Below are 19144 nucleotides of genomic sequence, written 5' to 3'. Positions count from 1 at the left end.
AACAAAATAAGAGTCTCCGAAAGCCAGCGCAAACAAGCTAGCAAACTAAGGAGTTTGCCGCCAATGTATTTCTTAAAGTGTATAAAAACGAATATGGAAGCTGGACAAAAGATGCCAAAAACCAACGACTTTCATGTGGTATTAGACAGAAAGGAGGAACTTTTTTTCTCCTATGTCTCAAAGGGCTGCACAAGCCACAATGACATCCTAGACTCAGATCCCACATCAAGGCAAGAAAAAACTCAACCCAATGGGATGACATCGAGAAACCTTGGAGGGAACCGCAGATGAGGGGACCACAGATGTGGGAGCCTCGGTGAAATTTAATATAAATGTACCTATTTCTCTGTCTCTTTAATGCAAAAGAGAACAATGGGTGCCATTTTCTGCCCACAGCTCTATTTTTATTGGCATATTGTCAAAAAATAAAATAAAAAATGAAATCCTTATCAATGAGATTCACAGTATAATTATACTACACAAATAAGCATTGTCATTACAACTTTTTCACTTCCCATACCAATATTGGAGCCTTGAGTTTATCCGATACTGATATTAATCAGATACCACCACAAATCATAGTACATACTTTTATTATTGTGTAGTATTAGATAAGGTTTGATCAAGTGAAATTACTCAATGGTAGGTGGCAAAACATTAAACTTATAACTTAGTTTTTGACGACACGTAGTAACAGACTGTATTCAGTAACAAGTCTGCATAATTCAATTTACTAACATGCTTCTACTTTGGAGACTTTGTATATGCAATTAATATGCAAATATATTTGTTAATACTTGTTTATATTGACCAATTGTGTTTTAGACTGCGATATTTTTCAATTAACTATTGCGCATGTCAAGCTTGCTTAGCGGCTGTGTAGCTGCGAGTAGCTATAGCCTTCCATGCTTACCTTTTGTAAACAACTAAAATACAGGAAAAGACCAACCTGGCGTGCTAATTGGAGGACATTTTGATGTTAACTGGGTGTTCAGGTTTGCACAAGAGTTGGTTGCATCGGAGCATTTATCGAACATTTTAAATTAGATATGATCCGATATTTAATTTGACGATATCGGACCAATGTCCAATATCAATATAGTATTGGGACATGTGTTAGTTGTCACATATAACACAAAGCCAAGCCGTGGATATTGTAAATAGCCGAGCATATATTGATCAACATTAAATTTACTTTTATCCATTTTTTATTTTTTTTATGTATATATAATGTATAGTGAAGTGAATTTATATAGCGCTTTTCTCTAGTAACTCAAAGCGCTTTACATAGTGAAGCCCAATATCTACAGTTGTGATCAATATTATTCAAACCCCACACAATTTTGGTGTTTTAGCAAGTTGGACATTTATTCCGTGTTTTGTTTATAGTCATATCAAATAAAGATGCATTAAATAGACAAATGCAACTTGAATTACAACATTCTATCTTGTAACATACCAAACAGTGTCATTTCTCTTAATATCTCATTGACAAAATTATTCAACCCCTTGAAGATCATAACTCTTAAGAACAGAATTTGAATAAGGTCTTTTCAATCAGGTGCTGAAAACACCTGTAGATGTGATTAGAACCATAACGAGCAAAAATTAAACTGATTGAAAAAGACTGACGCTCAGCTTCTTGTAGATGGTCAAAGAAGTCAAGAGAAGAGGTAATTTCTCTTAATAAGAAAGGATATGGTTATAAGAAAATACCAAAGACATTACACATTCCAAGAGACACAGTTTGGAGCATAATTCGAAAGTTTAAAGCTAAAGGCACAGTGGAAACACTACCTGGGCGTGGTAGAAAGAGGATGCTGTGTGTGTACAGTGGTGAAAAACCCCCGGGTAACAGCGGAGGAACTACAACAGGACATTGCAGAGGGGGGAACGCAGGTTTCGTCCCAGACAATAAGGCGCACTACGAGATGAAGTACTCCATGCCAGAACTCCCAGGCGCACCCCACTTCTGACTACCAGGAACAAGAAAAATAAACTCCAGTATGCCAAAAATCATCTGGACAACCCCCAAAGATTTTGGGAAAGTTTTCTATGGAGTGATGAGACAAAAGTGGAACTCTTTGGGCCTTTGAATCAACATTATGTCTGGAGGAGAAAAAAATTAAGCTTACAAAGAGGAGAACACCTTGCCTACTGTTAAGCATGGTGGGGGGTCAAGGCATTATGAATTCTATTTCCTAGCAGGATATATTAGCTGCAAATGTCATGAAGTCAGTGAGGAAGCTGAGGCTTGGGAGACGTTGGACCTTCCAACAGGACAAGGATCCCAAGCATACCTCCAAATCTACATCAGAGTGGTTGCAGAAGAAGGGCTGGAAGACTCTGGAGTGGCCTTCACAGTCGCCAGACCTAAATCCTCTAGAAAAGCTGTGGTGGGACTTGAAGGCAGTTGCAGCACACAAGCCCAAGAATATGAATGAACTGGAGGCCTTTGCCCAAGAGGAATGGGCTAAAATACCTGTAGATGCTTGCAAGAAGCTTATGTATCACCTTTGAAGGATGTCATTACTGCCAAAGGCTGTTCTACTAAGTACTAAAGATGCATGGAACTAGGGGGTTGAATCATTTTGTCAATGAGATATTAAGAAAAATGTCCTCTTTTGGTATTTTGTAAAATACAGTGTTACAATTTAAGTTACATTTGTCTATTTGACACATATTTATTTGATATGACTATAAACAAAATATGGAATAAATGTCCAACTTGCTAACACACCAAAATTGTGTGGGTGTTGAATAATTGTGATCACAACTCTACGTTACATTTAAACCAGTGTGGGTAGGACTGGAAGCATAAAAATGGCCTACTACAGCTTTTAATTTTTCTGTAAAGTTGAAAGTTTGCACATCTTTGATTTTAATAGGAACATTTTACCTAATAGAGAGCTGTAAACAATTCAAGTTTAAGGCTTTGCAGTGTTAATCTGCCAACTCACTCGTCGGCGGAGCCTGCTAGGGGTCGACGGGATCGTTTGATGGCGTACAGGCATCCATCCAGCCTCTTCACACACTTGTAAACTGTCCCAAACTCGCCCACGCCGATGCGCTCCAGCTCCAGGAAGTCGCTCTCATATCGTGACAGCATGAAAGCTTGGACAGCTTGCCTCTGGACACACAGTCAAAAGGACAAACCGTTTTTAAAAATACCATGGATCACAATGAAACGTCGAGTTTGATTAAAGCCATGACAAAATACATATTTTGTCAATATATTCCTTTGGATAATTCAGTAAAAGCTTTGCTCGCATCGGTCAAGAGATTCCTTCAAGGAATTCCGGAAGTGTCCGTTTGTCATTTTGGACAAGAAGAGAATGGAGGCGGCAGCAGGGGATGACGCAGCCAAGGATGAAGAGAAGCAGTCAGTGATAAAAATAGCTACCTTTGGTGGGAGGAAGTAGTCATCATCGTCCTCTGACGACATCAGGCTGTGCTTCAACCTGGACGACAAAATAGTACATTCAAATATTAATACATTTTCACTAAAAACGTGTACAGTTACATGCACGACTGTACATCAAAGTGAATGTTTTGGTTTCGACAGGTCAACATATTTTTTTACACTTGTGTAACTTTGTCACATAAGTGTAAAAATGTATAAATGATAGTTTCACCCTGGAATTATTTATTTCTAATGCCGATATTTTTTATTGGTTAGCAGAGTGTTTTCAGGGATGAGCCGATCAATCAGAATTAGCCAATTTTTGTGAAAAAGTATGTGATCAGCATTACCGTATTTTTCGGACTATAAGTCGCAGTTTTTTTTCATGGTTTGGCCGGGGGTGCGACTTATACTCAGGGGCGACTTGTGTGTGAAATTATCAACATCCATCCATCCATCATCCTCCGCTTATCCGAGGTCGGGTCGCGGGGGCAGCAGCCTAAGCAGGGAAGCCCAGACTTCCCTCTCCCCAGCCACTTCGTCTAGCTCTTCCCGGGGGATCCCGAGGCGTTCCCAGGCCAGCCGGGAGACATAGTCTTCCCAACGTGTCCTGGGTCTTCCCCGTGGCCTCCTACCAGCTGGACGTGCCCGAACGCCTCCCTAGGGAGGCGTTCGGGTGGCATCCTGACCAGATGCCCGAACCACCTCATCTGGCTCCTCTCCATGTGGAGGAGCAGCGGCTTTACTTTGAGTTCCTCCCGGATGGCAGAGCTTCTCACCCTATCTCTAAGGGAGAGCCCCGCCACCCGGCGGAGGAAACTCATTTCGGCCGCTTGTACCCGTGATCTTATCCTTTCGGTCATGACCCAAAGCTCATCGCCATAGGTGAGGATGGGAACGTAGATCGACCGGTAAATTGAGAGCTTTGCCTTCCGGCTCAGCTCCTTCTTCACCACAACGGATCGATACAACATATTACCGTAAAATATAAAATAATATTATTTAGCTCATTCACATAACAGACTAGACGTATAAGATTTCATCGGATTTAGCGATTAGGAGTGACAGATTGTTTGGTAAATTTATAGCTTTTTCTATATGTTATAGTTATTTGAATGACTCTTACCATAATATGTTAGGTTAACATAGCAGTTGGTTATTTATGCCTCATATAACCTACACTTATTCAGCCTGTTGTTCACTATTCTTTATTTATTTTAAATTGCCTTTACATGTCTATTCTTGGTGTTGGGTTTTATCAAATTTTCCCCAAAAATGTGACTTATACTCCAGTGCGACTTATATGTTTTTTTCCTTCTTTATTGTGCATTTTCGGCAGGTGCGACTTATACTCCGAAAAATACGGTAATCGGAAATGGTGATCACAAACGCTGACTCCTTCTGGCCAATTGTAGTCCCACGGTTCACAAGCGGCTAGCAGCTAATTATATATCTCCATACACAGTGTGGAGATGCTCCCCTGAGCTAATCTTAATCACCGCCATTACAGAATATAAAGAAAGAAGTCGTTCATAAAGGTATGAAGTCAGGGAAAAAATGAAGTGAGTTGAAGGAAATGGCTTTTAAAAATATCACTTATCTTGTGGAATACAAACAGACATGCTTGTGTCTGCAATAATCAATTTGTAAAATGTTTGAACATTTGATTTGTTTGAGAAACTTCCTGTACGATAGTAGTAGTGTTAGAGAAGAACTAAACGTAAAAAAAGGACAATAAATTGCATGGATTTGTGTTCTTCTGAGGCTGCTATGCCTAAATATAACTACGAAAACCTTTATGTGTGCAGTTTTATTAATTAATATTGTAATTGTTGGTCCAATCCATCGTATTTTCGTTGTTGATTTTCATAACAGAAACTAAAAGCTTTGTTGTAGAGCAGGAAAGCTCTACAGTGTTCATTCAAGGCTAAGGCAAAATAGAGATATATATAGTGTATCGCGATACGGCCTAAAAATATCGAGATATTAAAAAAAGACCATATCGCCCACCCCTATTGGGAATCCTGCCTAGGGATGATGTTCGTTAAGAAATTATCAAGTTCGAGCCCATTTTCGAACAGATTCCTTAGCGAATCCAGATAGGTTGTGTGCACTGAGTTCCAAAAGCCAGAGATGTTATACGACTGGGCCGGCACGCTGTTTATATGGAGGGAAAGCAGACGTGACTGACAGCATGCGAACGTTATAGAGGGAAGGTTTCAGGGGAGAGAGGACGCTAATGACACGCCTCCAGTGAGCATATAGTGCTGCTATGTATGTGCATGGTAAATCAAAAAATTGCCGACAAACACATCACCAACATGGACAAGGTGCTGCTCACTTTCGACATCCCGGTGAAGCACACTGGAGAAGGGGGCCAGCACGGTAGCGAATTGATATGCACAACTCGGCAAGAGAAGTCGGCTTTTACTGTTGTGATAGCTTGAGACTGACTTTGAAAATGAGAGGGAATCTGGCGCCTTTGATGGAGAACTTGCCCAGCTGTTCATTTCGGACACAGAAGATGAGGACTTTTATGGATTTGCGGATGGGGATTGATCAAAAAAATAATGTGAGTACATTGATAAATACTTTAATAAAGTACAACCGAACTCAGCTTTGCTCCTGCTCATTTTTAAAACATTGTCCATGCATGCTCGCGTATGTTTTAAGCTAGCGTATATTTAACCATGCCTGCGCCCAAAAATACACTGAGTCTTATTTATGTGTTAAATACAGAAATAGCACCCGGAACTGACACGGCGTCTTTTAATACGGTGCGCCCTATGGTCGCGAAAATACGGTATAGTATTTTCGACGGTAATAGACTCAAAAACTCCTTTGTCCCACACGCCATTAGACTGTACAAGTCCTCTCTGGGATGGGGGACGGGGGGTAATAGGATGACAGGGGATGCAAAACAATAACAGTGCAATACGTTTTCATAACATTGTCACTACTGCCTACTTTGTCTTGTTATATTCTTATTTTACTGTTATATTTGTATTCCCATTGTTGCTTTTTAGTTTTTATTCATATTGTAATATTTCTCTATTTTGTTTCCACTTAAACCCCCATTATTTACTTTTTACTTTTATTTAAATTGATCTCAACTCTGTACACTGCTGCTGGAATTTTAATTTTCCTGAAGGAACTCTCCTGAAGGAATCAATAAAGTACTATCTATCTATCTAGTGGCATCGATAACAGGAATCGGTTCTCAATAAGGGATTCGAATCCATGAAATCGGTTCTTTTCTTATCGAACAATCGGGAGAACCGGTTTCGAACATCATCCCTAATCCTGTCTGATTCCAATAAATGCAAGTCATCAGAGTCAGGTGACACTAACTTATATTCACGAAAGAAAGGAATCTATATAACACAAGTAATATTAAAAGACTGAAATGGGCCCACAGACCAAATATTGTTTATGGCCACAAAAAGCCCAGGTGCACACAATCACATGCTCGTATTTTACCTGCGTCCGTAATCCTCATAACTGTCGCTCCTGCAGCTCCGCTTCCACGGCTGCTCGCTGCTCCTGCCCTCGGAGTTGGGAGTGAAAGGGTTCACGTTGACTGAAGGCACCTGGAACAGGTTTGCCGCTAATGAGGAGGAGCGCCAAATCCTTGGATTTATCTTTGTGTTGGAGTAAGGCTGTGAGGACTTGAACAACAGACTCTGCAGCAAAGAGCGAAGTAAAAAAACATCTAGGATTATTGTTTATGTATTAGAAGGTCACCGGAGAGACGCCCCTACCTTGGGGGTGTTTGGGGAGTCACAGACCCTCAGTTTCTTCCAGGAGGCGTAAGGTATGGGGGTGGTGCAACGTAAAGGGGACGACAAAGCATAGCTTCGACTGCGGTGGCGGTGCACCCTGGGTGTTCTGCACACGGAGCTGTTGGGGCTTCGCAGTCTGGAGGTGCAGTCGTCCGAGTTGTCACTGCTGCTGCTGCTTTCTTCTCCACAGCTGGAGAAGACGAGCCTCTCTGAGATATCGTCAAACAACATCGCCATGCTGGGACCTTCAGTTAGGAGAGAGATTGATTGATTGATTAAAACTTTTATTAGTAGATTGCACAGTACAGTACATATTCCGTACAATTGACCACTAAATGGTAACACCAGAATAAGTTTTTCAACTTGTTTAAGTCGGGGTCCACGTAACTCAATTCATGGTAAGATTCATTTCAGGTTTGACTGACCTAATTAAATCGACAGAATTTTTGGATCTATCTTATTGATACTAATATTCTCATTTATTCAGGTCATATTTATCATCAAGACATTGAATCGATTGCAACTGGACTGTTCAGGTTGTATTAGATGGATAGATAGATAGTACTTTATTGATTCCTTCAGGAGAGTTCCTTCAGGAAAATTAAAATTTCAGCAGCAGTGTACAGAGTTGAGATCAATTAAAAAAAAAAAATAAAAAAAAAAATTAGGAGGTAGTATCAAGATATGATCGAATCTAGTGTGTTGATATTTGTCAGTTTTCTTTGTTTATTTGTACAAACATCTGTCTTTTTTAGTTTTTTCATATTGCTATACAGAATCTGGAATGTATTCACAGCGCTTCACTCTTTCCGCATTTTGTTATGTTACAAACTTACAGCATTATTGTACAATAGAATAATTTATTTTTGTCCTCAACATTCTACAGACAATACCCCGTAATGACAATGTGAAAAGTAAAATATTTTATTGCAAATGTACTTAAAAAAAATCAAATTCACATAAGCAATCGTGGCATTTGCTCAATACTTTGGCGATGCACCTTTGGCAGCAATTACAGCCTCAAGTCTTTTTGAATACGATGCCACAAGCTTGGCACACCTATCTTTGGGCAGTTTCGCCCATTCCTCTTTGGAGCACCTCTCAAGCTTCATCAGGTTGCATGTAAAGTATTGGTTTTCATCCAGAATATTTGATTACATTGCTGCCTTCAGCTTTCCCTCTCTCCTGACTAGTCTTCCGGCTTCTGCCGCTGAAAAACACCCCCACATCATGATGCTGCCACCACCATGTTTCACTGTAGGGATGGCATTGGCCTGGTGTCTGGTGTCCTCTCAACAGAATGACTGACATTCCGTTCAATCTTTGTTTAATCAGACCAGAGAATTCCGTTACTCATGGTGTGAGAGTCTTTCTGGTGCATTTTGTCAAACTTTTTTAGTAAGAAATGGCGTCCATCTAGGCCAGGGGTAGGGAACCTTTGGCTCTAGAGCCAGATGAGGCTCTTTTGATGACTGCATCTGGCTCTCAGATAAATCTTAGCTGACATTGCTTAACACGATAATTATGAATAATTCCGCTGGAATTCGCAGTGCTAAAAATAACGTTCAAAATATAAAACATTCTCATGCATTTTAATCCAACCATCCATTTTCTATCGCACCTGTTCAAGAAGTCGCATTAATGGTAAGAAGTATTTTATGTCATGATGGGGGAGGGTCGCAGCTTGCTGCGGGGTCGTTCTCCCAGGAAGGCAGACGGACTACTCGGAACATGGCATTTAGGTAAAAACATGACTTAATTTAAACTAAAAAAATCGCTCACAGCGGAGGCATAACTTGGGCTAAGGAACAAAGCTAACGGATAAACAGACTATGAACATAAATCAAAACAAAACTTACTTGGCATGGCATGAAGCAGGAAACTATGGCAAGGCATGAAACAAGTCAGCACAGAGCAAGAAAAGATCACATTGACGCCAGGGCGACTGACTGGCAAAGACAAGCTTAAATACTGCCTCCGATTAGTGCTCAGGAAGCAGGTGAGCGGGCATTTTGTCCACCAGAGACAGGTGGACAAAATGAGTAACCAAGGAAACCAGACAAGGGAGTGGAAAAAAACAGGAACTTAAAGAGTCCAAAAGACAAACAGCACATGGCCAAACAAAAACATGATCAACAGACATGACATTTGATTTATTATTGGTTAGCTTCAGAATAACAATGTTATTAAAATAATAAGAGACTTATTGTACTCAAAACATGTTGGTCTTACTTAAAAATGCACGCATTTAGTTGTATTCAGTGTTAAAATATATGATATGGCTCTCACGAAAATACATTTTGAAATATTTGGCTTTCATGGCTCTCTCAGCCTAAAAGGTTCCCGACCCCTGATCTAGACACTATGCCATATAGGCTTGATTGGTGGATTGCAGCAGAGGTTGTCTTCTGGAAGGTTCTCCTCCCTCAACAGAATGATGCTGTAGCTCTGACAGAGTGACCATCGGGTTCCTTACGCACCTTCCTGGAAACATGACCATATCACACCAACTCTCAAATCCCTTCACTGGCTTCCTGTTCCACTCAGGATTGAATTCAAAATCTCCCTACTAACTCACCAGTGCCTCCATGGAAATGCCCCCCTCTACCTCAAAGAACTGCTCACCCCCAAATCCTCCACACGACACCTCAGCTCCATACAGGCTAACCTCCTTCAACCTCCAAGGACAAAGCTACAAACAATGGGAGACCGGGCTTTCTGATCCGCTGCTCCCAGTCTGTGGAACGCTCTCCCTGACCACCTGAGGGCACCTCAGACTGTGGATGCTTTTAAAAAAGCCTTAAAAACCCATCTTTTAAAAAAAAAAACTTTTTATAGACATGCATGCTGGTTTTAGCTATTGGGCCGTTTCTAGTTTTATATTTTATTTATTTGTATTATCTTTTTACTATTATTATTATGACTACTTTTTACACTGTGGCACTTTTCTCAACATAAAGAGCTTTTTTACAAATAAAATCTATTATAATCATATCAAAAATACTTAACATTCAAGCCAAGACATTTGTAAATAAGAGTATTGTTTAAGCATTTTAAATGTTTTGAGGGATTTTTGGATGTAACAGAGGACCTCCCATTGACTCTGTTATAAGTGCCATCCATCCATCTTCTTCCGCTTATCCGAGGTCGGGTCGCGGGGGCAACAGCCTAAGCAGGGAAACCCAGACTTCCCTTTCCCCAGCCACTTCGTCTAGCTCTTCCCGGGGGATCCCGAGGCGTTCCCAGGCCAGCCGGGAGACATAGTCTTCCCAACGTGTCCTGGGTCTTCCCCGTGGCCTCCTACCGGTTGGACGTGCCCTAAACACCTCCCTAGGGAGGCGTTCGGGTGGCATCCTGACCAGATGCCCGAACCACCTCATCTGGCTCCTCTCCATGTGGAGGAGCAGCGGCTTTACTTTGAGTTCCTCCCGGATGGCAGAGCTTCTCACCCTATCTCTAAGGGAGAGACCCGCCACACGGCGGAAGAAACTCATTTGGGCCGCTTGTACCCGTGATCTTATCCTTTCGGTCATGACCCAAAGCTCATGACCATAGGTGAGGATGGGAACGTAGATCGACCGGTAAATTGAGAGCTTTGCCTTCCGGCTCAGCTCCTTCTTCACCACAACGGATCGGTACAACGTCCGCATTACTGAAGACGCCGCACCGATCCGCCTGTCGATCTCACGATCCACTCTTCCCCCACTCGTGAACAAGACTCCTAGGTACTTGAACTCCTCCACTTGGGGCAGGGTCTCCTCCCCAATCCGGAGATGGCACTCCACCCTTTTCCGGGCGAGAACCATGGACTCGGACTTGGAGGTGCTGATTCTCATTCCGGTCGCTTCACACTCGGCTGCGAACCGATCCAGTGAGAGCTGAAGATCCCGGTCAGATGAAGCCATCAGGACCACATCATCTGCAAAAAGCAGAGACCTAATCCTGCGGTCACCAAACCGGAACCCCTCAACGCCTTGACTGCGCCTAGAAATTCTGTCCATAAAAGTTATGAACAGAATCGGTGACAAAGGACAGCCTTGGCGGAGTCCAACCCTCACTGGAAATGTGTTCGACTTACTGCCAGCAATGCGGACCAAGCTCTGACACTGATCGTACAGGAAGCGGACCGCCACAATAGGACAGTCAGATACCCCATACTCTCTGAGCACTCCCCACAGGACTTCCCGAGGGACACGGTCAAATGCCTTCTCCAAGTCCACAAAGCACATGTAGACTGGTTGGGCAAACTCCCATGCACCCTCAAGAACCCTGCAGAGAGTATAGAGCTGGTCCACAGTTCCACGACCAGGACGAAAACCACACTGTTCCTCCTGAATCCGAGGTTCGACTATCCGGCGTAGCCTCCTCTCCAGTACACCTGAATAAACCTTACCGGGAAGGCTCAGGAGTGTGATCCCACCATAGTTGGAACACACCCTCCGGTCCCCCTTCTTAAAGAGAGGAACCACCACCCCGGTCTGCCAATCCAGAGGTACCGCCCCTGATGTCCACGCGATGCTGCAGAGTCTGTTATAAGTGGGCTTTTATTAAAGAGTTAGAATGCATTAAGAAAAAAAAATAGATTGGTTGACGATAGGCAAAATTATTTTAAAAAAGTGCCGTTCCCCTTGACCTTAAGATCTATACAAGCAGGGGCTTAGTCTTAAGGTGTTCTTTGTAAAGGCGTGAAGGCAGCGGCCTGAGAAAGTGCAATCCACGCCTCTAGGGTGGAGTTTGACACACAGCGAGCAACCAAATCCAACAACGAAGGCAGCAATGTTGCTACTGTATTAGCACAGAAAAAACGAGCTGCAACATGATGTAACAACATGTATACATGATGCCCCCTCATACACGTCTGCCTAGAAACGCCGCTGATGCATTGTATCAGGAGAATATAGGAAACAATATTTTAATAGACAAATATTTTTGTTCAGCTGTGATGCATAATTTAAATAATGCTAAGGCATCCATCCATTTTTCTACCGCTTGTCCCTTTCGGTGTCGCTGAAGCCTATCTCAGTTGCATTCAGGCAGAAGGCAGCGTACACCCTGGACAAGTCGCTAATTCATCACAGAGCCAACACAGATAGACAGACAACATTCACAAACTAGGGCCAATTTAGTGTTGCCAATCAACCAGGTGCATGTCTTAGGAATAATATTTCAACAGACAAATATTATTTTTGTTCATCTGTGATGTATAATTGAAATAATGCAAAGTCATTATCAGCAAATTAAAAAGCCTAAGCACCCTTTGATCTTAACAAATCTAAATACTCTTGTTCGAGCGATACGGGTCCTGTATTTACCTGGTATCGGCTCGATATCAATATTTGCAGTAATGCCCACCATTATCACACAAACCGTTTGTTTCTCACACTTGCCAAATGCTGAGCAAACGACGAACACATGCTTGGAAGTGACAAGAGACAACGAAAAGGTTGACGTTAGAATCCCTGCAAAAACAAGCTGGAAGGTCAGTCTGTCATTAGTTGGACAAATACCGGAAGTACATCAATTAAGTCCAGGGAACAAAACTTTTACCGGCACCAAACCGTTTTATGATAAGACAATTATATTTAACATTTTATTTTTAAAACGGGTCAACAATACGTCCATGTTTTTTAATCACTATACTCACAAAAGAGATCCCTTTCCGAGCCGCCACGCTGAAACCTCGCGCCACATATGCAAATGACTTCCTGTTTAAATAATTTACGTCACCGGGTTAATGTGTAATTGGACACGTGACCAACTCAGCCAGACAAACTTTTTTTTTTTACTTTTATTTTTTAAATTCTAACGTTTGCAAACAAACAGACGAGAAACAACAATCAAAATAAGTGCAAAAACAGTACAAAAAGTACTCAATAAAATAGCGACAGGGGTTTTTGAATTCAAAGTAACTAAAATAGAATTAAAAAAAAAAAATATATATATATATATACATATATATATATTTATGGGTGTGGGAATTCTCGCGATTCTCACGTTGAGCGATTCAGAATCAATTCTCATTTTTTTTTAAATCGATTATTTTTATTATTTTCTTTATTTTTTATCAATCCAACAAACCACTACACAGCAATACCATAACAATGCAATCCAATTCCAAAAGCAAACCTGACCCAGCAACACTCAGAACTGCAATAAACAGAGCAATTGAGAGGAGACACAAACACCACACAGAACAAACCAAAAGTAGTGAAACAAAAATGAATATTATCAACAACAGTATCAATATCAGTTATAATTTCAGCATAGCAGTGATTAAAAATCCCTCATTGATATTATCATTAGACATTTATAAAAATAATAAAAAAGAACAATAGTGTCACAGTGGCTTACACTTGCATGGCATCTCATAAGCTTGACAACACACAGTGTCCAATGTTTTCACAAAGATAAAATAAGTCATATTTTTAGTTTGTTTAATAGTTAAAACAAATTTACATTATTGCAGTCAGTTGATAAAACATTGTCCTTTACAATTATAAAAGCTTTTAAAAAAAATCTACTACTGTGCTAGCATGTCAGCAGACTGGGGTAGATCCTGCTGAAATCCTATGTATTGAATGAATACAGAAGCGGTTTGAATCGGGAATATATCGTTTTTGAATCAAGAATTGAATAGTAAAAATCGATATATATTCGAATCGCGACCCCAAGAATCGATATTGAATCGAATTGTGGGACACCCAAAGATTTGCAGCACTAATATATATATATATATATATATATATATATATCTTTGGGTGTCCCATGATTCGATGCATATATAAAATAAATAAAGTGCAAAGCCATAGGCCAGGGGTGTCAAACTCATTTTAGATGGGGGGGGCCACATCGAAAAATATCTACTCCCAGGTGGGCCGGATGTGTAAAATCACGGCACGATAACTTAAAAATAAAGACAACTTCGGATTGTTTTCTTTGTTTAGAAATAGAACAAGCACATTCTGAAATTTTACAAATCATAATCTTGTTGGCTTTTTTTTACACTTACATGTTGCGGTTAATAGTATTCTATCTTTATTTGTCGTTATAGATATTTTCTGGACAAATGATATGATAATGTTCCTCAGTCAACTCACTTGCTAACACTTTAGTATGGGGAACACATATTCACCATTAATTAGTTGTTTATTAACATGCAAATTAGCAACATATTGGCTCTTAATTAGTCATTATTAGGTACTTATTAATGCATTATTCTGCATGGCCTTATTATACATCCAGTAAGCCATTAACTAAGAGTCTTCGCTCAATAACCTCAGAATTATTGCTTATTAGTAACCCTGACCCGTATATATAACTCTAAATTAAGTCTTTGTTGCATTAATAAGAAACTAATTAATGGTGAATATGTTCCCTATACTAAAGTGTTACCAAAAATGTTTCTCAAACTCAAATTACAGAATGTTATTTATGTCACATTACACCTGTACTGGCTCACCTGCACTGGCTTCCTGTGCACTTAAGATGTGACTTTAAGGTTTTACTACTTACGTATAAAATACTACACGGTCTAGCTCCAGCCTATCTTGCCGATTGTATTGTACCATATGTCCCGGCAAGAAATCTGCGTTCAAAAGTGATTAGTGATTAGTGATTCCTAGAGCCCAAAAAAAGTCTGCGGGCTATAGAGCGTTTTCCGTTCGGGCTCCAGTACTCTGGAATGCCCTCCCGGTAACAGTTCGAGATGCTACCTCAGTAGAAGCATTTAAGTCTCACCTTAAAACTCATTTGTATACTCTAGCCTTTAAATAGACTCCCTTTTTAGACCAGTTGATCTGCCGCTTCTTTTCTTTCTCCTATGTCCCCCCCTCCCTTGTGGAGGGGGTCCGGTCCGATGACCATGGATGAAGTACTGGCTGTCCAGAGTCGAGACCCAGGATGGACCGCTCGTCGGGACCCAGGATGGACCGCTCGCCTGTATCTGTTGGGGACATCTCTACGCTGCTGATCCGCTTGAGATGGTTTCCTGTGGACGGGACTCTCGCTGCTGTCTTGGATCCGCTTGAACTGAACTCTCGCGGCTGTGTTGGAGCCACTATGGATTGAACTTTCACAGTATCATGTTAGACCCGCTCGACATCCATTGCTTTCGGTCCCCTAGAGGAGGGGGGGGTTGCCCACATCTGAGGTCCTCTCCAAGGTTTCTCATAGTCAGCATTGTCACTGGCGTCCCACTGGATGTGAATTCTCCCTGCCCACTGGGTGTGAGTTTTCCTTGCCCTTTTGTGGGTTCTTCCGAGGATGTTGTAGTCGTAATGATTTGTGCAGTCCTTTGAGACATTTGTGATTTGGGGCTATATAAATAAACATTGATTGATTGATTGATTGATGTAGTTTGATCATTTTCCTTGACTGGTGTACTGACAGCATGTGGTTTATTTTGTACATATGTAGCATCATCGACAAAGATACAAATACTTGCTACTGTGACATCCAGTGCACACATTTACAACAGCAGTTTCTTTCATTCAAAAATTTCAGGATCATTTTCAAACTTAGCAAACTCATGCCGCGGGCCGAATAAAACCTGTTTGCGGGCCTGATCCGGCCCTCGGGCCGTGCGTTTGACACCCCTGCCATAGGCTCACTCAATTTCAGTAAAGGACTTAAATTTGGACCACAGTATCATCGTTTTCACAGCTTTTTTGTTGTTAGAGGTAGAGTGTGTTTTAATGTAGAGTTCGAAATCTTTTTTAAAGGCACAAAAGACAGGTCGTGTATTGAGAAACGTACATTTATGAATATAAAACTTGAGGTTGCAAAGGTAGAATTCCTTTTCAAATTTGTGTTCATACAGTGTAAAACCAAATGTCACATCTTTAAAACAAAGCACAAATTTGTCATGAATATTGTCCAGCATGAAGCGACAGATGCCCTGCCATAGTGATCGAGTGCTTTCACAAATCCAAAACAGGTGGTAAACAGTCTCTGGAAGCCAGACAAACCTTTTCCAGCGTCGTTTCTATTGTTTTTACGTCACTCCTCATTTATTGACTTTTCAGCAAGTGTCTTTTAATAAAACACACATTTACCATGAATTGATTAACGTGGACCCCGAGTTAAAAAAGTTAAAAAACGTATTCGGGTGTTACCATTTAGTGGTCAATTGTACGGAATATCTACTGGATCAGTTCGCAGCCGAGTGTGAAGCGACCGGAATGAGAATCAGCACCTCCAAGTCCGAGTCCATGGTTCTCGCCCGGAAAAGGGTGGCGGGCAATCTCCGGATTGGTGAGGAGACCCTGCCCCAAGTGGAGGAGTTCAAGTACCTAGGAGTCTTGTTCACGAGTGGGGGAAGAGTGGATCGTGAGATCGACAGGCGGATCGGTGCGGCGTCTTCAGTAATGCGGACGTTGTACCGATCTGTTGTGGTGAAGAAGGAGCTGAGCCGGAAGGCAAAGCTCTCAATTTACCGGTCGATCTACGTTCCCATCCTCACCTATGGTCATGAGCTTTGGGTCATGACCGAAAGGATAAGATCACGGGTACAAGTGGCCCAAATGAGTTTCCTCCGCCGTGTGGCGGATCTCTCCCTTAGAGATAGGGTGAGAAGCTCTGTCATCCGGGAGGAACTCAAAGTAAAGCCGCTGCTCCTCCACATCAAGAGGAGCCAGATGAGGTGGTTCGGGCATCTGGTCAGGATGCCACCCGAACGCCTCCCTAGGGAGGTGTTTAGGGCACGTCCAACCGGTAGGAGGCCACGGGGAAGACCCAGGACACGTTGGGAAGACTATGTCTCCCGGCTGGCCTGGGAACGCCTCGGGATTCCCCGGGAAGAGCTAGACGAAGTGGCTGGGGAGAGGGAAGTCTGGGCTTCCCTGCTTAGGCTGTTGCCCCTGCGACCCGACCTCGGATATGCGGAAGAGGATGGATGGATGGATGTATTGTACTGTGCAATCTACTAATAACAGTTTCAATCAACCAATCACATAAACATTAAAGGCCTACTGAAAGCCACTACTAGCCACCACACAGTCTGATAGTTTATATATCAATGATGAAATATTAACATTGCAACACATGCCAATACGGCCGCTTTAGTTTACTAAATTACAATTTTAAATTTCCCGCGAGGTATCCTGTTGAAAACGTCGTGGAATGATGACGCATGCGCATGGCATCACCGGTGGTAGCGGACATATTCTCTCAGCACCGATCACAGCTAAAAGTAGTCTGTTTTTATCGCATAATTAAACAGTATTCTGGACATCTGTGTTGCTGAATCTTTTGCAAATTGTTCAATTAATAATGGAGACTACAAATAAGAATGCAGTTGGTGGAAAGCGGTGTATTGCAGCCGGCTGTAGCAACACAAACACAGCCGGTGTTTCTTTGTTTGTTGTGAAGCTTTAATAAGGAACAGAGCGGTCAAGCGAACATGTTTCTCTACCACATGTCAACCGGCAGGTTTCGGTGAGAAAATTGTGGTAATAAGTCGGCTCTTACCGTAAACATGAGCGGAGCTTGTGTCGTTCCTCCTGCAGCTGTCAAAGAGGAAGCAGCAACTTTCTTGGCTCCTCCATGGCTTTCCTCAGAGACACTGGCGGTCACCACACCCCTCCGACTTTCAGGTATGACGATATAATCTCACTAAAACACTAGTAACACAATAAGCAGATAAGGGATTTTTCAGAATTATCATAGTAAATGTGTCTAATAACATCTGAATCACTCCCACTGCCCTCATCTTTTCTTCTTCTTCTTCTTCTAGTCCTTCACTCTCACTATCCTCATCCACAAATCTTTCCTCCTCGCTCAAATTAATGGAGAAATTGTCGCTTATTTGGTCCGAATCGCTCTAGCTCCTGGTGGCCATGATTGTAAACAATGTGAGGATGTGAGGAGCTCTACAACCAGTGATGTCACGCGCACATCGTCTGCTACTTCCGGTATAGGCAAGACTTTTTATTAGCAACCAAAAGTTGCGAAATTTATCGTGGATGTTCTCTACTAAATCCTTTCAGCAAAAATATGGCAATATTGCAAAATGATCAACTATGACACATAGAATGGACCTGCTATCCCCGTTTAAATAAGAACATTTCATTTCAGTAGGGCTTCACGGTGGCAGAGGGGTTAGTGCGTCGGCCTCACATTACGAAGGTCCTGCAGTCCTGGGTTCAATCCCAGGCTCGGGATCTTTCTGTGTGGAGTTTGCATGTTCTCCCCGTGAATGCGTGGGTTCCCTCCGGGTACTCCGGCTTCCTCCCACTTCCAAAGACATGCACCTGGGGATAGGTTGATTGGCAACACTAAATTGGCCCTAGTGTGTGGATGAGTGTGAATATTGTCTGTCTATCTGTGTGGCGACTTGTGCAGGGTGTACCCGCCTTCCACCCGATTGTAGCTGAGATAGGCGCCAGCGCCCCCCGCGACCCCAAGAGGGAATAAGTGGTAGAAAAATGGATGGATGGATGCATCATGCACAAAAGTGCACTTTGTTTTAAACTACTGCTTTTTTTTGGGTTTTTTTTTTTACAATTTTTAAACTGTTGTAGTGGCGTTCTGTACAAAAAGTGCACTTTAATTTAGTGTTGTTTTGATATGTCATCTTAGTGAAATCATGCACAAAAGTGCACTTACAGCTTGTTTTAAAATGTCTCGGACAATCTTGCACTGCTTAATAACTTTAATAAATACAGTTTTGGTCAATTGACTTAATTGTGATTTCCCTCTCTGCATGAAAGTTTAAAATGAGTTTATATTAATACAGTATGAAGAAGAATGTTTTAATGTAGACACATAGAATCATCATACTGCTGTGATTATATGCATCAAGTGTTCATTCAAGGCCAAGGCAAAATATTGAGATATATATTGTGTATCGCGATATGGCCTAAAAAATATCGAGATATTATAAAAAGGCCATCTCGGCTTCCTCCCACTTCCAAAGACATGCACCTGGGGATAGGTTGATTGGCAACACTAAATTGGCCCT

At 41.8% G+C, this 19144-nt stretch overlaps 1 protein-coding gene across 3 annotated transcripts in view; it reads right to left on the bottom strand.

Moving 5' to 3' along the window:
• The window catches only part of wee2 (WEE2 oocyte meiosis inhibiting kinase), a 32050-nt gene that overhangs the window by 11457 nt on the left and 1449 nt on the right, over positions 1 to 19144 (bottom strand). Inside the window, exons 1-5 of one of the 3 annotated variants that reach the window (XM_061917971.1) lie at positions 12830 to 12944; positions 7165 to 7430; positions 6884 to 7086; positions 3404 to 3461; positions 2961 to 3130 (exon numbers count right to left, since the gene is read on the bottom strand). In XM_061917971.1, the coding sequence (XP_061773955.1) occupies positions 2961 to 3130; positions 3404 to 3461; positions 6884 to 7086; positions 7165 to 7422 (689 nt within the window). In that variant the 5' untranslated portion in view covers positions 7423 to 7430; positions 12830 to 12944. Of the gene's footprint in view, positions 1 to 2960; positions 3131 to 3403; positions 3462 to 6883; positions 7087 to 7164; positions 7431 to 12497; positions 12556 to 12829; positions 12945 to 19144 lie in introns of those variants that run through there. The other 2 variants (XM_061917969.1, XM_061917970.1) reach the window with 2 other exon arrangements.

This window comes from Nerophis ophidion, linkage group LG12 (assembly GCF_033978795.1).
Source record: "Nerophis ophidion isolate RoL-2023_Sa linkage group LG12, RoL_Noph_v1.0, whole genome shotgun sequence".
Taxonomy (NCBI): domain Eukaryota; kingdom Metazoa; phylum Chordata; class Actinopteri; order Syngnathiformes; family Syngnathidae; genus Nerophis; species Nerophis ophidion.
The sequence above is the reverse complement of the archived record's forward strand: the minus strand, read 5'-3'. Positions and strand labels throughout refer to the sequence as shown.